At 35.7% G+C, this 23215-nt stretch overlaps 2 protein-coding genes across 5 annotated transcripts; one reads left to right on the top strand and one right to left on the bottom strand.

The window, feature by feature from the left end:
* Positions 1-4392: 4392 nt before the first annotated feature.
* LOC145076699 (syntaxin-81-like) lies at positions 4393-7356 on the top strand. Of its 3 annotated transcripts, none has more exons than XM_079022508.1 (8): positions 4393-4592; positions 5512-5613; positions 5724-5807; positions 5900-6004; positions 6234-6377; positions 6430-6672; positions 6813-6944; positions 7098-7356. In XM_079022508.1, exons 2-8 carry the CDS (start codon positions 5536-5538, stop codon positions 7242-7244), a joined length of 933 nt encoding a protein of 310 aa, XP_078878634.1. In that variant the 5' UTR covers positions 4393-4592; positions 5512-5535; the 3' UTR covers positions 7245-7356. The 3 variants fall into 3 exon arrangements, with proteins under 3 accessions (XP_078878634.1, XP_078878633.1, XP_078878635.1); XM_079022507.1 differs by having other exon boundaries at positions 4393-4609; XM_079022509.1 differs by lacking the exon at positions 4393-4592 and adding an exon at positions 5212-5297.
* Positions 7357-8058: 702 nt separating this feature from the next.
* LOC145074458 (protein ROOT HAIR DEFECTIVE 3-like) lies at positions 8059-13870 on the bottom strand. 2 transcript variants are annotated; one of them, XM_079020827.1, is made up of 23 exons: positions 13675-13870; positions 12894-13043; positions 12723-12789; positions 12541-12643; positions 12301-12371; positions 12145-12208; positions 11997-12062; positions 11863-11910; positions 11719-11781; positions 11557-11613; positions 11253-11411; positions 11083-11151; positions 10912-11003; positions 10678-10756; positions 10420-10585; positions 10199-10323; positions 9865-10127; positions 9690-9786; positions 9458-9613; positions 9264-9372; positions 9094-9184; positions 8904-9000; positions 8059-8561 (listed from the first exon to the last, which is right to left on the bottom strand). In XM_079020827.1, exons 1-23 carry the CDS (start codon positions 13676-13678, stop codon positions 8442-8444), a joined length of 2316 nt encoding a protein of 771 aa, XP_078876953.1. In that variant the 5' UTR covers positions 13679-13870; the 3' UTR covers positions 8059-8441. The 2 variants fall into 2 exon arrangements, with proteins under 2 accessions (XP_078876953.1, XP_078876954.1); XM_079020828.1 differs by lacking the exon at positions 13675-13870 and having other exon boundaries at positions 12723-12812; positions 12894-12981.
* Between the last annotated feature and the right edge of the window lie 9345 nt (positions 13871-23215).

Here is a 23215-nt window from a genome sequence, read left to right as displayed (position 1 = left end):
AAACCCTAAATTGGATGCTTAAGCCCTAAGCAACCCATGGATCCCTTTCCTTAAGGCCTTGGACGATTTCTTCTTGGGTTTCCCCATAGAATTCGTCCACTCCTTAATATAAGGCAATCCATGGCCCAAATTGCAATTATCTTATAATTACAATTCCAGTCCCTTAAGTTTAATTAATCTCTTTTAGTCACAAAACTAATTACCAATTAATTATTGACTAATATTAATTAAACAATACGATTTCTCCTTTAATATATTATTCTCATAATATATTAATAAATCATATTTAATCCTTTCTCTCCATAATTCATCCTATCAAGTCGCTTTGGTGAAGGCAACCCAAAAGGACCATGCACCATCGGGTCAAGTACATACCAAAATAGTTATGGACTTAGACACTAATCCAACAATTTCCAGATGCAGCAGCAACAGACTTCGAGGACAAAGTCCGAGACAAGTGGGGGAGAGTTGTAACGCCCTAATTTTGGTATGCAATTTAAATGTTTATATTTTTCGAGTTTCAAGAGGGACTCGACGAGTCAGTAGCCCGAATCATCGAGTAGGGACGGGTTTTCGAGCACGTGTAAGTAGGCGACTCGACGAGTCCATATTTGGGACTCGGCGAGTCCGCCAGTCTGGAAGAAACCCTAGATCCATGGGTTTTGCACCTTATTTAAACCATGTTATGAGCCCCAAACTCGCCTCCTTCACCCTCAGAACGTTATTTAGCAAACCCTAGCCATTATTTGAGCATTTTGAGCATATCTTGTGTATCTTTTAAAGTTTGGAGAAAAGAAAGAAGGAAGGACCAAAGGGGAAGGTGAAGAGCAAGGATCTAGAGTCCAATCCAAAGTTTATTGAGGCATAATCCGAATCTCTTCTGTTTCTATGTTTATCTTCCATTAGAAATCCCAATTTTGGCCATTTTTATCCACTTCCTAGCTTGATTGTAGTGGAGAGATCATATTGAGTTGAATAGCCATTGGATCTAGCTAGGTTTGAGCTTCAAAAGCTCAGATCTACCACCTTTATGAGCCGAATTCGTGTATAATCCCTAGATGTACTCTTTTAGTCCTTGCTAAGCCTTTTAATTCCTTTTTATGCATATGTACATGTAAAGTTGGAAACTTTACATGATAACCAAGCCTTAAGAACCCAGATCTATAAGTTGTATGCATTGGTTTTGAGCAGAATCAACTATATAGAAGTTGCATGTAACCGACTCGGCGAGTCGTTCTTCGGACTCGGTGAGTCGAGTCGCGAGTCCCCGATTTTCCCCTTTCATGTATTATGCCGAGTGGAACCAGTGAGTTATAGGTGGACTTAGTGAGTCGGAGATCAGACTCATTCATGGAGGGACTCGGCGAGTCAGTGCCCTGAATCGGCGAGTCCAAGGCAATCTTCATATCTCAAGAACAGACTCGGCGAGTTGTTCATACAACTCGGCGAGTCACAGTCAGAGTGTTCGTATGTTGAAGGAGAACTCGACGAGTTGTTCATACAACTCGGCGAGTCGGATGCAGATTGACTAAGTGTTGTATCGAAGAGGAACTCGTCGAGTCTATGCCAAACTCGACGAGTAGTAGCGAGCAGAAACGAGAAATGAGAGTAGGAACTCGACGAGTTGGCGGCCCAACTCGGTGAGTTAGGTCAACTATATGTTGACTTTGACCAAGAGGTTGACTTTGACCAGGGGTAAAATAGTCATTTTACCCTCAATATAGTTATCAGTATTTGATTGAGTGTACTTATGGAAATTGTAGCCGGGGAGATACCGGAGCAGCAACAGACAGTTTCCCGAGCAGTTCATTCAGCAGCCAGATTACGAGGTGAGAACGGGTCTAAGGCCACAATGCCGGCACATTTAGTTAGAAGTAGTTTCCGGACTTTGGTCCGATGCAGTAGTTAGTATGTCTGATGCCTTCGTGGCTCAGACAAGATTTATGTGTTACGTGTTCCGGGTTACGGTCCGATGCAGTATGCAGTATATGTGTTTATGCTAGGTGATATGTTTATGCTATGCCATGTTCATTTAGTTCCGAACTTCGGTCCGATGCAGTTTCCGGACTTCGGTCCGATGCAGGGGGCAAGGCCCCAGATAGTTCCGGACTTTCGGTCTGATGCAGTTAGTTCCGGACTTTGATCCGATGCAGTTTCCGGACTTCGGTCTGATGCAGTGGGCAAGGCCATGATTAGTTCCGGACTTCGGTCCGATGCAGTTTCTGGACTTCGTTCTGATGCAATGGGTAAGGCCCAGTATGTGCTTATTATGTTATTGTATGGTATGTGGTAGTTTGGGGGAGCTCACTAAGCTTCGTGCTTACAGTTTTCAGTTTTGGTTTCAGGTACTTCCGCAAGTAAAAGGAAGAGTTCAGGATGATGGCATCGCACACACCACAGTTTCAGTTTTATTCCTGGGAGTCTTTCTTAGTTATGACTTGATACAGTTTGTGATACGACATTTTATTATGGTTTGAGATATTTGATGTATGGTTTTATATTATGACATTCAGTACATGATTTTAGTATTATAAAACAAAAATTTTTGGGTCGTATTTTTGAAGACGTTACAAGTAGTTAAACATATGAATAATATTACATTAATTACATTCAGTAAATTTTTTTAAAAGGAAAATAAAAATATTTTATATGTTTAAAATGTTTGTATTTCAGAAATAATAACGTATCATATATATTTTTTTTATGTTTAAATAAATAATAATATTATCATACTTTTTTTTATAATATATCATAAACATTTTAAACGTCAAAAATAAACATAAACATTTTAAATATATAAAATATAAATATATTTGTCTAATTTATTATATAAATATATTTATTTTTATAAAAAAATATGATAGTTTATTATTTTTGAAATAAAAACCTTTTAAACTTATAAAATATTTTTATTTTCCTTTTAAAAAAACTATTTGAAAATAACTAATGTCATATTATATTCATATGTTTAACTATTTTAGCATAGTTAATTATTAACTAACATACGTTTTTTTTTTTTTTTTTTTTTTTTTTTTTTTTTTTTAATTTTGATTTGAAAAGTTTAAGTATTAATTAAGAAATACATTCAAATTTTGATAAAATTAGGTAACTTTTGTAAAACTTAAATATAAAAAGTTTATATCGAATCAATATAAAATTTACCGTACGTAAAGCTAAAAATATGTTTCAGTTTTGGTTTCATAATATAAGTTCAATAAAACTTATACTGGTTTGATATAAACTTTTGATATTTAATTTTTAAAAAACTATCTAGTTTTATCAAGTTTTTAATATATATTTATATTTTATATGGTTATAATCTTAAAGGTTTTTTTGCAAAGTATTTGTAAACTTAAGGGTTTTTTCGTAAAAAAAAAATCATGGTAACCTGAATACCTGCTATTACAGGTAAAAAGGGCAAAACCAACAAAAAAATGACAAGTTTGCGGTGTAAACGAACCACAAATTTGTCAAAGGTTAAAACCGACATTTTCTGCCAAACTTAAGGCTTTTTATGACATTATCCATTTTTAAAATTACAAAGACGTTGAAAATTTCTGAAAAACCGATAATAATTGTTTTTCACATTTTCTAAAATATAAACACACACACACACACACACACTCTTACCTCATCTACCTCTACATACCCTCATCTTAACACCCTAACCCACCACATCCCTGCCTACCCACACTCACTCACTCCTAAGCCCGTCCCCAATACACATACTCACCCCCACCCCCACCATATACACACACAAATACACTTTCATCCCCACCTTCACAAATACGCACATACATACACCTCCTACCCCCACCCCCACCCACACACACACACACCCAACCCCCCCCCCCCCCCCCTTAACACAAACACAAACACATACAGACTCACCTACCTACCCAACACCACTACCACAATTATCGACCTACCATCGCCATCATCACCACCACTACCCTATCACTAGTACAACCTCCGCCGCCGCCACCATAATTGTCGTCGTCGCCGCCATCACCACTACCACCGCCCCCACCCCTACCCTACCATCACTACTGTTTTCTAAAAATAAAAAACAATAGAAAAATACACATATGAATAAGTTTTCTAATTTTTCTAAAACTGAAAATGAAAAATAAATAAGTTTTAAATAAACACGTTTTTTAATTTTCTAATGAAAATTGAAAAGGAAAAAATAAAAACCGAAAAGTAAAAACGAAAACTAAACACAACATTAGCCTTTTAGGGGGTGTTTGGATTAGCTTTTTAGCTTATTGTTTATAGGTTATTTGTGATGGGAACAAACAATAAACAATAACATAAGGAGATATGTTTATTAAAATTAGCTTATTTAACCTAATAAACTGGAATTTATTTATCCAACCACTCAAATTATCTTACTAACCATTCACTAGCAAGCAGCAAACAATTTCCACCCACCGCCCTCGCCTCCTAACACCAGCCTCCGTCGCCACCCTATTCTTTCCTTCCCCGTCACCGGGGCCACCGTCCTCTTTCCCCGCAGCTATCGTTGCCGTCCTCTTATTTCCCCACAGCCACCGGTTCCGTCCTCTTCTTTCCCCACATCAGCGATCAAGGTAATCGGGAATGGCTTGTAAGTGATTCTCTTTCCATCTTGGCAAACTTACCATATAATTTGCCTTTTTTTTATTTTTTTTTTCTGGATCAAAGGATGCCCTAAAAGACCATCCATACCCCTACATTATCATTCTTCGTTTTCCCCTTATGCTTCGTGTCTTCCATTGAGACTAAATGTTCCTAAAGTTACCAGGAGAAGTAACAATAGTTTGATTTTTGCACTGTGAAATAGTTGTATGCATTATTCTTTTGTTTCTTGCTTCTAGCTTTTCGGTGCTTTCTGGAGTTGTAAATTTTGTTAATGAAATCATATTTTCTAACAAGTTCTGCTGAGCTTTGGGCTCTGTATTTGGGTTGAATGAAAGGTCAAAGAGGCCATGATTGTTAAGTTTGGTGACGTTTGGACCTTTTGTGGGGAAAAGAAGTGACATGGTTGCTTTTGCTTGCTGTATACACAGTTGTACACGTGCTAGATCATTATGTACTTGGCATCCTTTTCTAGTGTCCCTAAACTTGTGCTTGCAATTAACTTCTGCAGTGATGAATGTTGTGCTTTTTTTTTTTTTGGTTTTGAACATGTTCCTAAAGTCAACATTATATGTGTAGTAGAATGAGATTGCATTGTGTTCAAGTCAATAAAGAGATTGCATATTAACTTCTTCTGCAACTCATTATGAACAAAAAGTTGATCTCTTAATAAAACAGTGAGTTTCTTTGGTCATAATTCATAATTTATATAATTTAGATACCTCAAGAATGGACATACTTGTCAAATATAAACATGTCATCAATATTGCAATGTTGTTTTGTATTATCTGTGACCCTCGAAAAAGTTGGTACTTTATTTTTAAGTTTCAACAGTATTCCTTTTATATGAAGATTTATTTATTTATTTATTTATTTATTTTTTTGTAAAAGGTGAGTTCTAGTGGATGTTAAGGCATGGCTAAGATCAGAGACCTAACTGAAGACTTCAAAGATGCTGTCAACATGGGAGCTTTATCTTTGGGATTTAAGGAGGTTTGTTCTCATTAATTGCTGTATTGACCATGTTTGACCAATCTTTTTCCTATTTCACCATTATTTCCTCTAATGATTTTCTGATGTGTAAGTGTAATTACTATCAACAGGCCAAAAGGGCAGCTCTAATGGCATCTTTCATCATGCACAAACCTCGTGAAAGATCACATTTTACCAAAACTGCATTAAAAACAGTAAACAAATCTTTACTACCATATACAAACATATTGTTTCTTGTATAATTATCCTAAATATTAAAAAATTCTTATTTTCCTTCATTTTTCAGCTACAAGGCATTGGGATTCTAGAACAGTTCTTGATAAAGCATAGAAAGGATTATGTAGATTCTCATCTTACCACTGAAGAGGAAAGAGACAGCATTGAACACGAAGTAAGGCTCTAAAAAATATCTTTGATCCAAGGGCACAATGGTCATTCTTAAAAGGTTAACAGCTAGTTTGTTAACTTAGACACACACGAACCAAAATCTTTAGGAAACTTCAAAATAAGGACCACTTTTGCAAAAGTGAGCTTTTTGGGACCAAAATTGAAAATTTCAGCTAAACCCAGGGACCAAAATGTAATTTACTCAAGTTTTAAAACACATAACTCTTTTACAGGTTAGTGTTTTTGTAAAAGCTTGTAAAGAACAGATTGACATTCTCAAAACCAGCATAACTGATGAAGAAGCAAATGCAAAAGGTTGGGCTGGAACTAGGGGTGATGATGCTAATGCTGATACTATCGCACACAAACATGGAGTTGTACGTATAAATTTTCTTGATTATTATGATTATTTATCTATTTGAATTACAGGTTTTGATTTTAAGTGAAAATCTACATTCATTGACATCACAATTTGATCAACTGAGAGGTGTACGCTTTCAAGAAGCTATTAATCAAGCTATGCCTAGAAGAAAACCAAAACCAAAGCGGGCCCCACCTGAAAAAACTGAACCAACAATTTCATCAGAGATGAGGGGCCCAGGTGAAATTACAACTGAACCCCCCATGAAAGTTCAACAGCAAGTTTTAGATGATGAAACGCGTGCTCTTCAGGTATTTTTGTAAACTACATATTTAGTCCCCATGCTTATCAAAATTACGGATTTGGTCCCTAACCTCAACTTTTTACCTTTTGTGTAACCATATTTGTGCGTATTGTTAAACTATGCAAAATGACCATACTACCCCAATAGGTGGAGTTATCAAGTTTTCTTGATGCTGCACGTGACACTGAAACAAAGATGGTAGAGATGTCAGCATTGAATCATCTAATGTCAACACATGTCTTGCAACAGGCTCAACAAATTGAGTATTTGTATGATCAGGTCAGAAATAGCATTGTACTTTACTCTTTGTACCAATATAGGCAATATTTATTTACAATAATATCAATGCACTTGCAATTCCTTAACTATAATAATGCCAACATAAAGTAGAATGCTATATTGGTAGTATCTGATTTATTTATTTATTTATAGGCGGTTGAAGCAACAAAGAATGTTGAGATGGGTAACAAGGAACTAACTCAAGCCATACAGAGAAACAAAAGTTGCCAAGTTTTTCTCTTGCTTTTCATAGCTGCTTTAATTATTGCTTTTCTTTTTGTTGACTTGTATAATGATTAATACTTAAATCAACCCATCATTTAACTTAGGGATCATGTTTTTCTTCTTCTTTTTTTTTGAAAGAGAGGCAAAATGTTTTTCTTCTTTTATAAAGGGTTATTTGTTTTTGCAATTTCAAAAGAGAAAAATGAGTTGCTTGGTTTTAGTTATGGATGTTCTGTTGGCATTTTATTCTGTTACAAGTTATATATTTCAGTGGCATTAATGAATCATGTAAATTATGTTTTAATGGGGAAGGAGGGCAAAAAGGGAAAGTGTTGTTACTCGCAACTATAATGTCCTATTGGTTTTATTATAATTATGTGTCTTACAAAATGCATAGTGTTAAACTCAAATAATCAAAAAACATTGGAGGAAAATAACATATTAGATCTTCTAATTTGTTCACTAACATGTTAATTGAAATGAAATATGCATATGTTGTATTGAGAATTTGAATTCACAACTGCTAGTTAAGTCGAATACTGTTTTAATGAACTAATCATTAAAATGACCAAAAAATGTAAGGATATAAGATCAAATTATCACTTTCAACTTCAACCATCTATAAAATAAAATAATGTATAAAATTGCTTTTTCAGTAGTCATCGACATCATATTTCAGTATTCAAAAGACATACGTGGGTTTATTTATACAACTTTATGATTTATTTATACACTTTTTTAGTTTCTTTGCGAAAATACCAATTTTCGAGATCTTTTTCGTGAGACAAAATATAGTACAACTTTTGTCTCATGTTAACACTGATATAGTCTCAGTCCATGAACGTCAAACACAGATCAAACAATTGTCTTGTTTAACAATCGGGTCGTCTTTAGAAAGAACATATTTACCTTGGCATCACGATGGATACATATTCCATACACTAAAATACACAAGAAATATGGCTTTGTTACAAGAGAAAACCATTAAAAGGAACTTGTAAAGCAAGCAAGCAAGTAGAATCGCCTAATTAATAGAATATGGTACTGTTGGGGTGTAGCTAGGATGCTTCAAAACCTAATATGAATCGTATTCACACAGTTGACCAGTTAAATCGGCACGCACAAATATGTATGGATCTGATTCACGTTCACCACGTGTGCCATGTCCATAGGGCCTCATCAATTAGGTTCCGTTTACTTAAATTACTAGCTTATACAGATCAAATGCGATGCCAGTGTTATTATATGGAAACTCGTTGTCCTCGATATTAGTTAGGAGCTGTGTGGACGATTTTGGAGTTCGGTGGGCCTTTGTCCTTGTTCCGACAGTTTTCTCATAAGATTGAAGATGGTAGGAACAAACTTGGTGGAAATCGACAGAATTCCTGTAAGCTGGAAATCGACAAGATTAAACAAAAGTAAAACCCATAAAATATTAATTGCAACTTCTTTTCTTAATTACCATACATACGTTAACATCACATATATAACACATGCTAGTACGTTTAGTTTGGCATGCAATAATAAACTACGAGATTGATGTGACGTGGGACAAAAATTGCATCTTTTGTCTCGTCCAAAAAGATACAACAAAATGGACATGAAAGGTCATCGAGTCTCTGGTTTCCACCTTTTTCGGAGGGACCAAGATTGCAATTTTTATCCCATTGAAATCCATGGCACGCACTATACATGAACAACCTATTCTTTATTAATCTTGGCATTAACACTTACAAAGCCATGTCGGAATTCAGCACCTATGTCTAGTTGAACCCACAAAGCTTTCAGAAGCAAATAGCTGATGAAAATCATTACTAGATACAACGGGTTCCTGGAAAATAAAATAGGAGAAAGGTTGGTACTGAGGTAATCAAAATGAACAGATATTGAGACTTTATAAAAAAATACAATACAAAAAAAGAACCTCAAAAGAGTGATGAATTCATTGAATCCCAGGACGAACAAAGCGGCAATAGCCCATGGAGGTGGTAACCAGTTGCTGCTTCGCTTGTTAGCTTCCTGAAAAACGAAAATCATAAAGATGCAATTGCTAAATAATCCCAGAGATAATATTAACATTAGGAAGATAATAACATGCCTGTGAAGAAATAGCTTGAGTTACAGTATACTCTGTCTCTCTCTGAAATTGACACCACAAAGATTTGCACTGAACAGGAGTAATCAACGTCCTCGATGCTGGGATCTAGGTGTAACACCAGATAAATCACCAAATTAAAATATCTAACAAAATAATCATATTAATTAATAATAGAATAAAAATACATTACTTTTTCCCATGTGCTTGAGGCCAATGGATCGTTTGTTGTGGAGCTTTTAACAGCAACTTTTGTTGGATCCAATAGAGTAAGGACTAGTATATCTGCAATTTTATCAGCATCTCCATCCAAACGAATTACAGCCAACACAGATAGCAACCTTAAAGACTGAAATAAGAACTATCACATGTTAAAATCTACAGCCATCAATTATTATTTTTTTAATATTAATTAAGATTCTTACAGAAGCACGAGCTGTTTTAGTAATTGCGCGAATATCTTCCTTTCCAGTCCAAACTCGAGGCATTTGATCGCTATCATGATTAAATATGCTTACAAACCTGTATAAGATAATTAATTATACGAACAGTAAAAATATATAGTTTCAAATAAAAAGTAGAAATGCACAGTGTCAGTACCTCTCTTTCATGAGAGATAAAACTCTGCCAGCTTCTTCTTTGGCTTTCTTTTCAACTATATCTCTACCATGATTTTCCAATTTTGAAAGGAATTCTTTTTTGGAGTCTTCTTTCATTTCATAGCCAGAAAGTGCAGCAGAACACTCGGTGACAGCTGTTTGAGTCTCACGTTTATAAAGTTTTCTTATTGCAGGCCAAGTGTCATCATTAGTTGCTTGTAGAAGAGCCTCCACTGGTCCATATAATGCTTCCTTTAGTTTTGACTGTACAAAAAAATACATATAATTAACTTGAGTATCTAATAAAAGAAAAGTATATATCAAAACTTTATTACCTCATATAGTGTAGAAAGATCAGTTAACTTTGTATTACGAACATCAGCAATCTGTGCATCGATTTCGTTTGAACACTTTTCCCTTACTTTAGATGTGTCCCAGTCAGCTTGTTTGATGATAGCACCTATACATTCAAGACAATATTTTTTTTATGTGCATATTGATAATTATTATTTATTACTATCATAATAGTTATATTATATGAAGATGTTATTATTACCTTCAGACTGATGATCAAATAGTTTCATGGTTGATGTTTTGCAATCACGGGCAGCCACTGCAAACCCTTGTCCTTCACTCAAAGCGCTTTCAAATGCTTTATTGAATTTTTCAAGTGTTTCAGATTTTATATGTCCCAAGGTTGAGTGGTAGGATGGTTGAACAAGCTAAAAAAGAAACAAGTAATGACTAATGAGGGGAATTAAGTTATATAAAGTATATTTTACCACAATCCCAATTGAATATAGCATAACATTACTTGCAACAACTTCTCTTCCATTTGCTTTCTCTTACAAGTCCTAACTCCTTCTTCAAAAAATGTAGTCTCATCGTCATATCTGCAAAAGGAATTTATACTAAAAATAAAAACATGATGCCAACAAATTTGCTTGAATTTGTAATGCAATATACAGTTAGTTATATGCACATGAATAACAAGAATAAGTACATATGTGCATATGCATGGACATATGCTAATTATTTATGCGCATACCCTGAAAAACAAGTTTGAAGCATTGCACTAAGCCTCTTCCCTAAGTCCGGCACCAATTCAGACTTCACAGTATTCTCTAATTCGCACCAGTCCTGTATGTAACATTTTAAAAACAGTTAGTTTAAATATCTCAAGGAAAACATCAACTAATGAAACATGAAAACAATGAACCTTGTTCGCAACAAAGGCAGCATATTTCTCATTAGCAATTTCTTCACAACGCACAGTAGCCACCATCACCTACAGAAGCATCAAAAGACATCACACACACACACACAGTAAAAACACAGAATATGGTTAAAAAATAATCAAAAAGAGTGAATTTTGAAAACTACATTTACCTTGTGAGCAGGAAGGTCAAGGTCTCGGTTCTCCTTGATAACTTTCCATATCTGTTCTGCACTAAAGGAAAAACCTGAAGCAGGAACTACTCCCTGCCTATCACCAGCAAGCCCTCCAGGTGCAATAGAATGGTAGAATCTTTGCCTCAAATTGGCAACCTTGCATAATATATAAAAAGTAAATAATAATAATAATAATAATAATAATAATAATAATAATAATAATAATAATAATATGTTATTTAAGGTGTCCATGTGTCATGTGTCCCATGTAAGATATCATACATAAAACTTTTTCTTCTACCTGCTCTTTGAATTGTTCTTCCTTCTCTTCAAAACTAGAAAGAGCAACAACTTGAATCTGGTCAAGTCATCAGTAAGAAATACAATAATTAATATAATTAGACACTTGTGAGAAATAGTTTTTGTTAAAAGTAAACTAAGAGTAATATGTTCTGTATCTTACATTGAAAAATGTACTCAGTGGTGTTTCTTTGTGAGCTTCTGGCTTGGGAACAGAATCCCATATCTATCATCAAGAACATTTTAGACTTTTATTCTTTGGTAAAAGAGTATCAGTACAAATAAAAATAAGTTTAACAAAGTTTACCTTCTGGATATCTTCTCTTAAGACAGGCTCTAAATTTTCCAGAGGCGTCTAATGAAAACAAAAAGGAAAAAAGATCAAATAAGCATCAACAGCAGTGTGTAAGATAGATAGATAGATGGATAAACCACACTTACTCTTGTTTTATCACGTATAACAAAAATTAAAGTTGTTTTTCGGGGACTAAATAACCGCATCATGACCTGAAAAGGAGAAATAGGAAGTTAAATTGTTGTGTGTTAACAATGATGAGAACAGCTAAAGAAAAATCTATAAATGGCATACCTGGAATACAGTTTTCAGCAGAGGCTTATTTGCAGCATGCTCACGACCAATATCATGGCACCACCTAACATATATTTTTAAAGAGGAAGGCAATATAGATTATAAAACTTGTTAAATCCTTGTGAAATTGTATGTCAGAGAGATTGCAACATTTACATGTTTATAAGCACTATGTCTGAAACAGCAAGAGCAAAAAGTGCACTTTGTTTTTCAAACGCAGTATCATCCTGAAACATGCAAAAATTTACTAAGCTGCAAGCAATGAAAAAGGTACACTTCACCAAAGTGGAATCATAAAACAGTAAACTGCATTCAAAAGCTTAAAACTGTGAACAACTAAAAGGAACAATAAACCTGGAATCATAAAAAACCAGGATTCAGAAATCAGAATACAACCTCTCCTCTTTCCCTTCCATCAGTGCCCTCAAGATCCATTACAATAGTGCAAGGTTCAATGCCAGCACAGTGAGCCATCCAAATACCTTTGGTGGTTTGAGACCTGATAGGAGGACAATGCAGTCATTTTGCTAAACTGGTGCCAGAAAAAAAGAGAAGTAATGAACAAAACAGATACTTGCCTTCCCTTGAATGCATCCATTTCCCTGAAGTTGGTATGAAATAGATGGTTTAGAAGTGTACTCTTCCCTGTCCCAAACACATAAGCATCACTGAAATCATCAGATGGAACTTGCATCAACTGAAATGGATTTTCTAATGTAACTTTTACACTTGAAAAAAGGTATCTATACCGCTACTTTGTGGGCCCATGATAGAGACAACCGCATAAGAAAGACCACATTCACCAAGTTTTACTTCCTTCATGAACTTGTCAAGTCCTGTTGCATTAAAACTACCATCTCCATCAATGAGATGGGTGGAGCAACATGCTGCAGCATCCACTGAGAAGAACAAAATGTACAAATATAGCATGATAAGCATTTCGCTACTTTGGAATATCAGAATTTTCATATCATCTAAGATACCAAATGTGATTACAAACAATTCAACCGTTACCAGAGTTCTATATAATCAATGACAACATAACTCGAAACCTATCATACTTGATCAATATTTAATCATAGCGTAAATAAGTTTTGGTATTAATTATCAGATTTATACCAACTTTTAGGGAAGAATGATCTTTATTTATTTTACATATTCCTTAAATTCCGACTCTTATTGCTTACGATTATTACAAAGGAACAAACGGAACAAAACCTCCCATGGGACATAAATTAAAAAATTACCTAGTCCTGAAATGTGATCATTCCAGTCGATCAAATATCTAAACAGAAGTAAGACGCTTCTGTATTTCATCATTCAACGTTACATGCATGTTATGGCTTAAGAAGAAGACTTAACACAAGATCAATTTGTAATTACACGATGAAAAGAACACAATTGACATCGCTATAAGCATTCGAATTTCAAAATTGTCGACAATTAACAACATTCCGTTTTCTAATCATTATAACGCGCATCAAATTTTGAATAGTATATTTAAATAAGCTGAAAATTGAACGACATTACCCATCGGAGAGTCTCTGGTATTGAATCAGGCAATTGTAGGAGGATCAGAAATCGTTTTCGTTGAAACCGTGATTCGATGATGAGTGAGATTGAAAAAATGGGTATGAATTAGACATTAAGACCTTTTGGATTGAATTGTGCTCGTAAAAGCTTGGAGCGGGGAATGGATTGTCCCGACCATCGACTAGAATGTTTATAAATCAAAGGAGAAAAACTTTTTTAAATTTCAAAGGTCGGTAAGTATCTGAATTAATTTAATATAACTACCCTAGTGCGTTTGCATTTACTCTTCCTTTTTTATTTTTATTTTTAAAATTGTAATTTTTCTGTATACACCTCAAAAATGTCATATGGAACACTTCAGCATACAACATGTTCGTATTAAAAGAAAAATATCCAAGTTCTATCATACCTGTCATATTTTATGGAGATCCCACAAGATATAGCAGGACAAAAAAAAAGGAATTGCATAAAATTTTTAAGAGTTGCATTACTAGGAAAATACTCATTTACGATGGTAGTTTCTATTATAAAATCCGTCAATAAATGGTTTTACCGATGAAGTTACACTGAATTTACATTTATCAGACTTTGTGACGAATTTAATTTTTTTTACACTTCTAGTGCAAAATCGAATAGATGTATGTAGTGTGTATGTTCCTCGCCATATATTATTACATAATACATCTCAAGGTACAAAATAGGTCTTCAAAGATACTTCTTTCCCCTTACTGCTTGTACCTACACATTATATCTATTGTACTAATAAACTTTATAAGTAAGCTAATATCATCTTGCATGGGAACACATGACAATATAAACCAACAATACTTGAATCATAAGATAGGAATTACATGTTATAAATAATAATGAAACTGTTATTAAAAAGTTTTTAGCCCAACGATATTAGATGTTGTCATTTCACCATGGTCAAAGGTTTCAAGTCTCGTCCGTTGGATTTAGTAGTATAGAATTTTATTAGACTTGTCATATAAAAAAAGTAAAATTGTTTGACATATATTTTATACTTTTGGTTGTTAATTTATATTCATTTGTATAGTATAGAGACTCAACTGTAATATATTATTCTACTAGTTGTGAGACTTGTATATTATACAGGTTGGTTAAAACAAAACATTAGATAGAAAGGATTAAACAGGAAGTTTTTTAGTATATGAAATTTGAAATAAATGAAAATTATGAGAAAATAAATTTAAAAAACATGCAAAAAATAAATAAATTAAAATTACGTATTTATTTGTCAAACTTGTGTACTATAATGGTTAATTATAATAAAATGTAAAATATAATGGTTTAAACTGTAATATATTAAAAAATGAAATTGAAATTTGAAATTTGAAATTTGAAATTTGAAACTTATAATTAATAAAGTCATTATGATATATTTAATTTATGGAAACTAAATTAATTATATATTGGGAAATTAAAAATGAAGTAAATGACAAGTGGAAAATAAATATTTCTAAATTACCATAAATTGTATAACACCCAAAAATTCAAGCCAATTTAAAACTTTTTAAAACATTTAAAACCATTAAGTTATTACAGTTTACTTTCAAAATAATTTAAACATCAGAGTATCCCCAGAATAAATCATGAAAATGTAAGGAGGTGCACGATAATGCCTTCGCCTTCCCGCGATCATCAGAATACCTGAAACAATAATCAATAAATGTAAGCTCGAAGGCTTAGTGAGTTACCCCCAAAATACCAATGTCATACAAACATAACCATATCATATAACCAATACAGAACAACATGCATAATGAGCCTTCAGCCTGACTGGACCGCCTCGCAGGCCTTCAGTCTATCTGGACCGCTCTCCGAGCCTTCGACACGTCTGGACCGCTTCGCAGGGCCTACAGCCTATTCGGACCACTCGTCGAGCCTTCGGCCTGACTGAATCCCTTTGCAGGGCCTTCAGTTTATCCGGACCGCCCTGGGTATGTTGGCCTACAACACAAACCGGGACCGCCTCAACCCAACCCCCAACCAAACAAACATGTGCACATAAATATCATATGCTAGCTCATTTCATATAACAATCAAACCGATCTAACAGATCACCAATCATAGAAACATCCCAATAACCAGGATACAGACCTAACTGGTCACTAACATACCATCATCCTATAACCAGGACAATCATGTACACATAGATATTATATAACACTAGCATGTATATATATAACAGTGAAACCGATCTAACAGATCACAAGGCATAGCAACAATCCTATAACCAGGATATCGACCTAACAGGTCACTAACATAGCATCTCACCATCCTAACTACCAGGATGTAAATCAGTAAGCATAACATGCCATAATCCAAATACAATCCATAAAGGATCGGCTTTGGTGCCTTAGACCCTGCTGATATAGTGAGGATAACTCACCTAACACTGTTGAAGTCTCGCGGATGAAACTCTAGTTGCTGGTTGACAGCTTCCCGAATTGTCAACATCAAACAATACCCGATTAGTAATTGGGTTCTAATACCCAACTCCAAAAGCCCAAAAGTCAAGTAATGGCCAAAGCCCAATATATAGCCCAATCTCACATAATCATAAAGGCTCAATTATGGCCCATCAATGGCCTAATTTTCCAAATTGGGCCCAAGACTCTGACGTGGGCCTTATCCTAAAACCCATATAATTATTTAATCCATTTGCTTATTCTTGGAAGTCCATTAATAGTCCAATCACCAAACCCAATGGAAAGGCCCAACTCAAGGCCCAAGTGAAATTAGGATTTCCAAATGAAATGACGATTAGGGTTTAGTGTTTCTTACTTAACCCATTAAGCCTTAATCCATTAAGTCATAAATCATATAGTGTAGTTGGGCTTAATACACAATCCAATCCCCCACGGCCTAAAAGTGGGTCCAAATAAGTCTAAGGCCCAAATACTCACAATTAGGGTTTTCTAAACCCTAATTAGGGTTTTCTAAACCCTAATTAGGGTTTTCTAAACCCTAATTAGGGTTTTCACCAAAACATGGCCCAATAAGCCCAAAACTAATCCTTAAACCCATTAGAGTTTCATTAAGTCAATTAGGGTTTCTTGGTGGGGCACCACCCACTACCACCTCGGGTAGTGGTGGTCAATGACGGCTTACGGCGGCGGCCACCACCTTACGGTGGTGGTTATTATTATTTTTCCATTATTCAATGCTAATTACAGTTACAAGGCTTTTAATCCAAAAATAAACACACACACTAACTACTCTATCACACACACACAACCACCCTAGTGGTGGCCGGCGGTGGCTCGTGGTGGCAGTGGCCTTTCTTGATTTTCCAGCTACATCATACACACACAAGCCCTATAATCAACACACACGACACTGATTTGTGAGATGCACCCCAGCCACCCACCTGGTGGCTCACGGCGGCGGCAGAAGGAGGTTGGATGTCGGCAAGCGGTCGCGATGATAGCCACCCCCGATGGTGCACAGTGACGGCATCAGGAGCACCATCGACGACAGCAGCGACTCTCACGGCAGCAGCAACAGCGGACGGCGGGACAGCGGGAAGAGTTTCGAAGCGGGTGGAAGTCACAAGCCTTCTCTGGCGGCAACAGATGACGCTCATGACGACGAACACATCAAGGACAAAATTGTGAGTCAAGGTGGTCTAACCGAGAGGTCCTGGCCTTTCTCGACCAGCTCTTCTTCATTCACAGCTCACCCTTCGTTCTCGGGGTTTTCTCCGGCCATACACGACATGACAGGTGGCATCAGGTGGTGGAATGGTGGCATTCGTCGATGAGGCAGTAGGCGGATATGAGAGTTGTCTCACTCGGTGATGCCATCGGCAGTTAAGGGGCTTTTATGGTTATGGCGGAGATCGGAGGTGAAGAAGGAGGGTGGGGGAAATGGCGACCGATGCCTAGGGGTTAGCGGTTGCAACACATGCCTTAGGATTAGGGTTTCACTAGCTATATACCCGACGCCTCCAAAGCTCATTCCCCATAATAACACAACTAGCCCCTCTTCCATAAAACCTTTTCAAAACAGTCCACATATTTACCTATTACACCTTTAATCTTAGAATTCTTTTCATATTAAATCCAACAGTTACTAAACAACCCCTCCCTTATAATTTATTTTCAAAAGAAGTCCATATATTACCATTAAGCCCTTAGCTCCCAAAATCTCTTCAAATTAAGTCCTAATCTTACCAAACATGCCTTGACTTTTAAAAATCTTTACGAAATAAATCCTGAATTTACACTTTAACCTTCGAAAGTCCAAATTATATCATTTGGCTCCCCGAAACCACTCTCCGCTAAATATTATTGGTTTTAGGGCCATTATAAGTTAATATCAATTATAAATTTACCTTTTGGGGTTCCGGTTTTATTATTTAATTACTTTATTTCAAACAAGATGTTATAAATTAACATTTGTCAAATTGAATGAGAGAATGACATATGGTAATAAGATTCTTATTTATTAGGGAGGATATATTGATATCTACACATGTAACCCTAATTAAGAGGTTTTCTACATAATCTATCATGATATCAAGTCTTGGGTTTCACAGTGCCTAAAACTTTTTCCTGTAATCCTAAAAAAATGATCACTTGTTTGTTGCTTTTGATCCCGGTCTATGATCTCCACCAAACCATCTCACCACCACAATCGCAACCCTTGCTGTTATTTGACAATGTCCTAGCATCACCGACATCCATCGTTCCTGACGTATGTTGTTTTCGTTGATCATTGCCTCTTCAAGATTGTTGTTGTTGTTTCTTCTAGATCATACTACATACGTATTACCTTCCATCTTCTCACTATTAGCTTCTTATTTATTATTTTTTGTCATACTTGCATTTATTTTTCGATTTTCATCGGGTCCAAATGACAACTATGTCATCTTGCAGCACCCATCATGACATCTACTTCTACTTCTACTTATTGGTTTTTGTTCTCACTAATGTCTATCCACAATTTAGCTTTAAATTACATGTGTATGGCTTCAAATACAAACTATGACGTAGTATTTTTCTTGATATGTGCAAGGGTGCTAAATGTCAAGGTCAAATATCGGTAAATCCTAACCTCAAGGCGATGATGATGAGGATTGGACTGTCATTGATTCTCAGATAAAATCATGGTTTTATTCCAACTGTGATGCTAATCTTTTATAGATCATATTTGTAACATCCTGTTTTGAGATAATTCTTATTTGAATGTTTGGGCTGTTTAGACCTTAAGGAATAAGGTTCTTGGGCTATGTGATAAGACTTTGTGCTTAAAGTGAAGTTGGGCTTATATTGGATTTTGGGCTTGCTGGTCCAGGTCTGCCATGACATGACAAGCTAGTGACCACTACGTGGTTGCTGTTGCAGCCCAAGCCCAAGTTTATAGGGTTTCTCCTATATTTAAAGGCATTAACTCCAAGATTAGGTCATTATCTTCAGCCTCCGTCCTCCCCAATCAAAACCCTAGTCTCTATACTTGGTTGTGAGATTGTTTGCTTAGTTTTAAGTTTCCTCTCATGGTTTGGTGAAGCTTAAGGAAGAAAGCATTCCATATTGGTGTAAGGAAAGAAGGATCTAGCTTAGATCCATCATCTTATTCAGATATCTGAGTCATTTGAGGCATAAAGTTTATACTTTGACCTTTGTTCTTTTAAATATAAGTTTGTGCTCACTATGGTTGGTTTTGGTCCCTTTTATGGATGCTCTTGGAGTTTGAGGAACTCCAGAGTTTGATATAACACTCTTTTGGTTATTAGACTTCTGCTAAGTGGGAAAAAGGTCCATGATTGGGTTCTATTGAGTCCATGCACAAATACGTAGCCTTTAGAGAGCTTAAAGGACTTAGGGTTTAAGATCATGCATTGTGGTGATCCAACTTTATCCATTAAGTTAATGAGAAGAGCCAGATCTTTAACATCCGGATCATCGAGGTACGAAATTTAAAAAGTAAATTGTGAATTTTGGTTGACCACGACGTGGTGGAGGTATCACCACAAAATGTGACCATCACATCTTGTATCAAATTATTCTAACTCCTTAGTAGCAGCTCCAAATTCTGACCATCGATACATGTGACCAAAGTCTATTTCCCATGATCAGATTTAGTTCACTTCTCTCAAGCTTCCTTCCTTCTTTTAGATCCTGAAATGCCATCGAAATGTATTAAGATTTTAAGAATAGGAACTTATGGGGTTAGATTTTGGATGTACCTAAAGTAGATTCACACAAATTGACTTCCCAATCTTTAAGATCCTTCAAGTATTTTAAGCAGCTTCGCAACTAGTGTCCCTTCAATTGACAGTAGATACTAATGGACTCTTTGGGTTTAACACATGGAATGATCCCAAAATTGAACTTTTTCTTTACCATACGATCAAACAGTTTGATTTGGTAGGCCCCTTTCCATAGGGAAGAGAAATATTTTTTGTATCACCAATGTTACCATTGTCAATGTCCATTGAACTCTTGGAATTAGACCCCTTAAGCAACTCTGCTTCATATGCTTTCTTAAACATTTCTACTTCAACAACTATCAACATCTTGGTCAAATCATGCAACATCGTAAATTTTCAAATAAAATTTTCATTTAAAATCGCATAATTCTCATAACACATTTCACAAAAATCTCATTTATTTAATTTAAAAATCGTAACTCCATAATTGTTTGATTAAAATCTAGGATCTTCAAACATAACTCTTTCACTGGTGTGTACAATCAAACTGGTGCCTTCCCACGATCCTGAGAAAACCTGAAACACATAAGACATAACACGGTAAGCACGAAGCTTAATGAGTTCCTCAAAATACAACACACATAACTCATTAGCCACTTGAGGCTTTATCACTGTAAGACCCTCTGGTCTATGTGTCTCAGTGGAACCCTCCAGTTCCAAGGTTCGTTGGACCCTCTGGTCTGGTCTGTAAAGCTCTGCATAGCATAAATCACAAAGACATAATGCACAACATAAAAAATAAGGCAGGATAACATAATACTCAATGTAAGCACATAAGACCCTCCGGTCACACATAAGTACCACTCTAGGTAAAGTATAATGAGAAAACTCACCTTGCTAGCAGCAAGCAATTATCCTCGAACTCGAATCTCGAACTAGCTAATGCCTAACACATAAGGTACACATTTATAATTAATACTCGATTCTTGACTCTAAGTAACCAAATGTTATTCTTCTCTCTCAACTCTTGAATTGGGTAAAAGACCATTTTACCCCTCCATGGTCTCCATTACTCATGTTGACCAAAACCTAAAGTCAACATAAGTCAAACTCAAGTCAACAGTCCATGTTTGACCCGAATCGTCGAGTGCACTATTGCGACTCATCGAGTCCCCTCATTTACTCAAAAGTCTCAAGAAAGTCCAGCTCAACTCGTCAAGTTGACCCCAACTTGCCGAGTTATCGCACAATCAAATTCATCGGGACAAACCCTCACCGACTCGTCAAGTCAGGCCATGGACTCGGCGAGTCCCTTTGATCAGACTCCTTATTCAGACGAATTAAGGTAGATCTATCACTCCAAACACTAGATCTACCACCATAAGGGTCGAATGTTACGTAAAGCTGCAAGCTTTACGTTCAAACATGGCATAAAAGGCTCAAAATGCCAATACATGCTCCAAAAAGGCACCAAAACACCATAACTCTTTAAGTGGCTGAATAAAGCTTGAGCCTTTGGACCCTCTGGACCTCACAAGGTCCAGATCTGAAGTCTAGACTTAGAAAGGGACTCCATGTACTCATATCTCAACAAAAAGGTGATAGAAAGACCTAATCATCAAAACATGAGATCTAATCACCACAAGGAGAAAGGTAGGAACTTTTTACCTTCTCCAGAAGCTCTTGGACGAAATAACACCGATCCACTGACCTCCTTCTTGTTCCTTGATGAATCCTTTTCTCCTCTTCAAAAGAAATTGTACCAAAAGACCCCAAAATTAGCTCCTTTCACACTCTCTAGCAAAAAGGACGTTAGGGTTTATTCTCAGTGAAGGTGAGCTGCAAATGAGGCTATAAGTTCCCTTATATAGGCCCCAACCCCCGGGAAATTAGGGTTTCTTTGACCAACAATCTCTGAATCGTCGAGTCCACTCATTAATTCCACACTGGCAACTTGGCCCTACTCGGTGAGTCGGACTCATGACTCGTCGAGTCACTCTATAAGTCTCAAGGTTAAACACACATTAATGCATCCGAAAAATCCGGATGTTACAAATCAATTAGGGCCACATCAAGATTCCTCGTATGAAAGTTCTTAATGAACTGACCATATGACTCGGGAAGAGAAAGAAGAACCAAATCAATGACTTGCTCATTTGGGAATATGACCCCCATCCTTTCCAATTTGTCATTGTTTGACTTCATTTTCAGAACGTGCGCACACATAACATTTTCATCTTCATGTTTACATGCCAGTAGGGATTAAGTAGTTTCATATCTTTCAACTCAAATTAAACGTGACGTTGGGAGAGCCACATGAGGATGAGGTGGAAGAATTAAAGAAGCATGATGTCCAGTTCCATCATTCCCCGAAGAAGAGAATCCTTTTCACCTTTATTAGAATGTGGAAGATTATCTTCAGAAGAACGAGGAAGACCATCATTGTCTTGATTTGACATCTAAAATTTGGGAGAAGAGAGAATTCAAATTAGTTTATTTTAATCCTTAATTATTAACCCACAATTTAAATTAAGGCTATGCTCCATATTTTCAATCTGACCTTTGAAGAGGGATGTCGTAATCAAATTCGAATCTATTTTAGGTAGGTAGAGTCATCTCACCAATTTCAATCACATGAAACTCATAGATCTTTGAGATTCATTGAATCTTATCAATAACATATTTAATCTCGATTATGATCTTACTAACTATGACTGGGATGTCGAGGATCACAATTAAGATGTGAATAACCATGCAAACCCGCTCAAACACCCTCGATCGATTTATAATCTCTCGGTTAACCACATATGCTCTATCAACAATCATAAACACGAGCTGTTTCATCATTTCACCTTTATAATCCCAAATTAGTGTGTCGGTTAACCACACATGTTCCACTAACAACCCATAAGGAAACAATGTGCATTTTCATGGATTAGCATACAATTTCACATTTTTTCCAAAGTAACTAGAGTGAGATTTATAAAAGGTTTAGTTACTTTGTGGTACCATACTTTTATAGGTTATGTCCTATCAAACTCGTTCTGCTAACAACCCTTCACCATACATGGGAGCGGTGGGTGAGAGTGGACACTCATTCAACGGCTATCTTATAGGCCATCATCTTTATACCCTTCTTGGAGTATGGCTTCGTAAATGAGGTCTACTAATGATTTGACTGACTTGTCTTATACATATAATATATTAAACAGTTAATCATATATAGTATAAGGTGTATTTTAAATCTTTTCAAAATATAAGATATAAATATTAATTATCTAAATTAATCAATTTAAACTTATCATGGATTTATAATTATCTTTTAATTAATCTTATAATTAAATTGACTATTAAATTCAT

The sequence above is a fragment of the Lactuca serriola genome, chromosome 9 (assembly GCF_051521515.1).
Source record: "Lactuca serriola cultivar US96UC23 chromosome 9, Lser_US96UC23_V15, whole genome shotgun sequence".
NCBI classification, from domain to species: domain Eukaryota; kingdom Viridiplantae; phylum Streptophyta; class Magnoliopsida; order Asterales; family Asteraceae; genus Lactuca; species Lactuca serriola.
The sequence above is the reverse complement of the archived record's forward strand: the minus strand, read 5'-3'. Positions and strand labels throughout refer to the sequence as shown.

Coding starts and splice junctions, on each gene's coding strand:
- LOC145076699 (XM_079022508.1), top strand. CDS start 5,536: ATGGCTAAGATCAGAGACCTAACTGAAGACTTCAAAGATGCTGTCAAC. Junction 5,614..5,723: donor TATCTTTGGGATTTAAGGAG/GTTTGTTCTCAT, acceptor TACTATCAACAG/GCCAAAAGGGCAGCTCTAAT. Junction 5,808..5,899: donor CCAAAACTGCATTAAAAACA/GTAAACAAATCT, acceptor TTCATTTTTCAG/CTACAAGGCATTGGGATTCT.
- LOC145074458 (XM_079020827.1), bottom strand. Junction 12,063..12,144: donor TGCTGAAAACTGTATTCCAG/GTATGCCATTTA, acceptor TCTCCTTTTCAG/GTCATGATGCGGTTATTTAG. Junction 10,586..10,677: donor TGGAAGAGAAGTTGTTGCAA/GTAATGTTATGC, acceptor TTTCTTTTTTAG/CTTGTTCAACCATCCTACCA.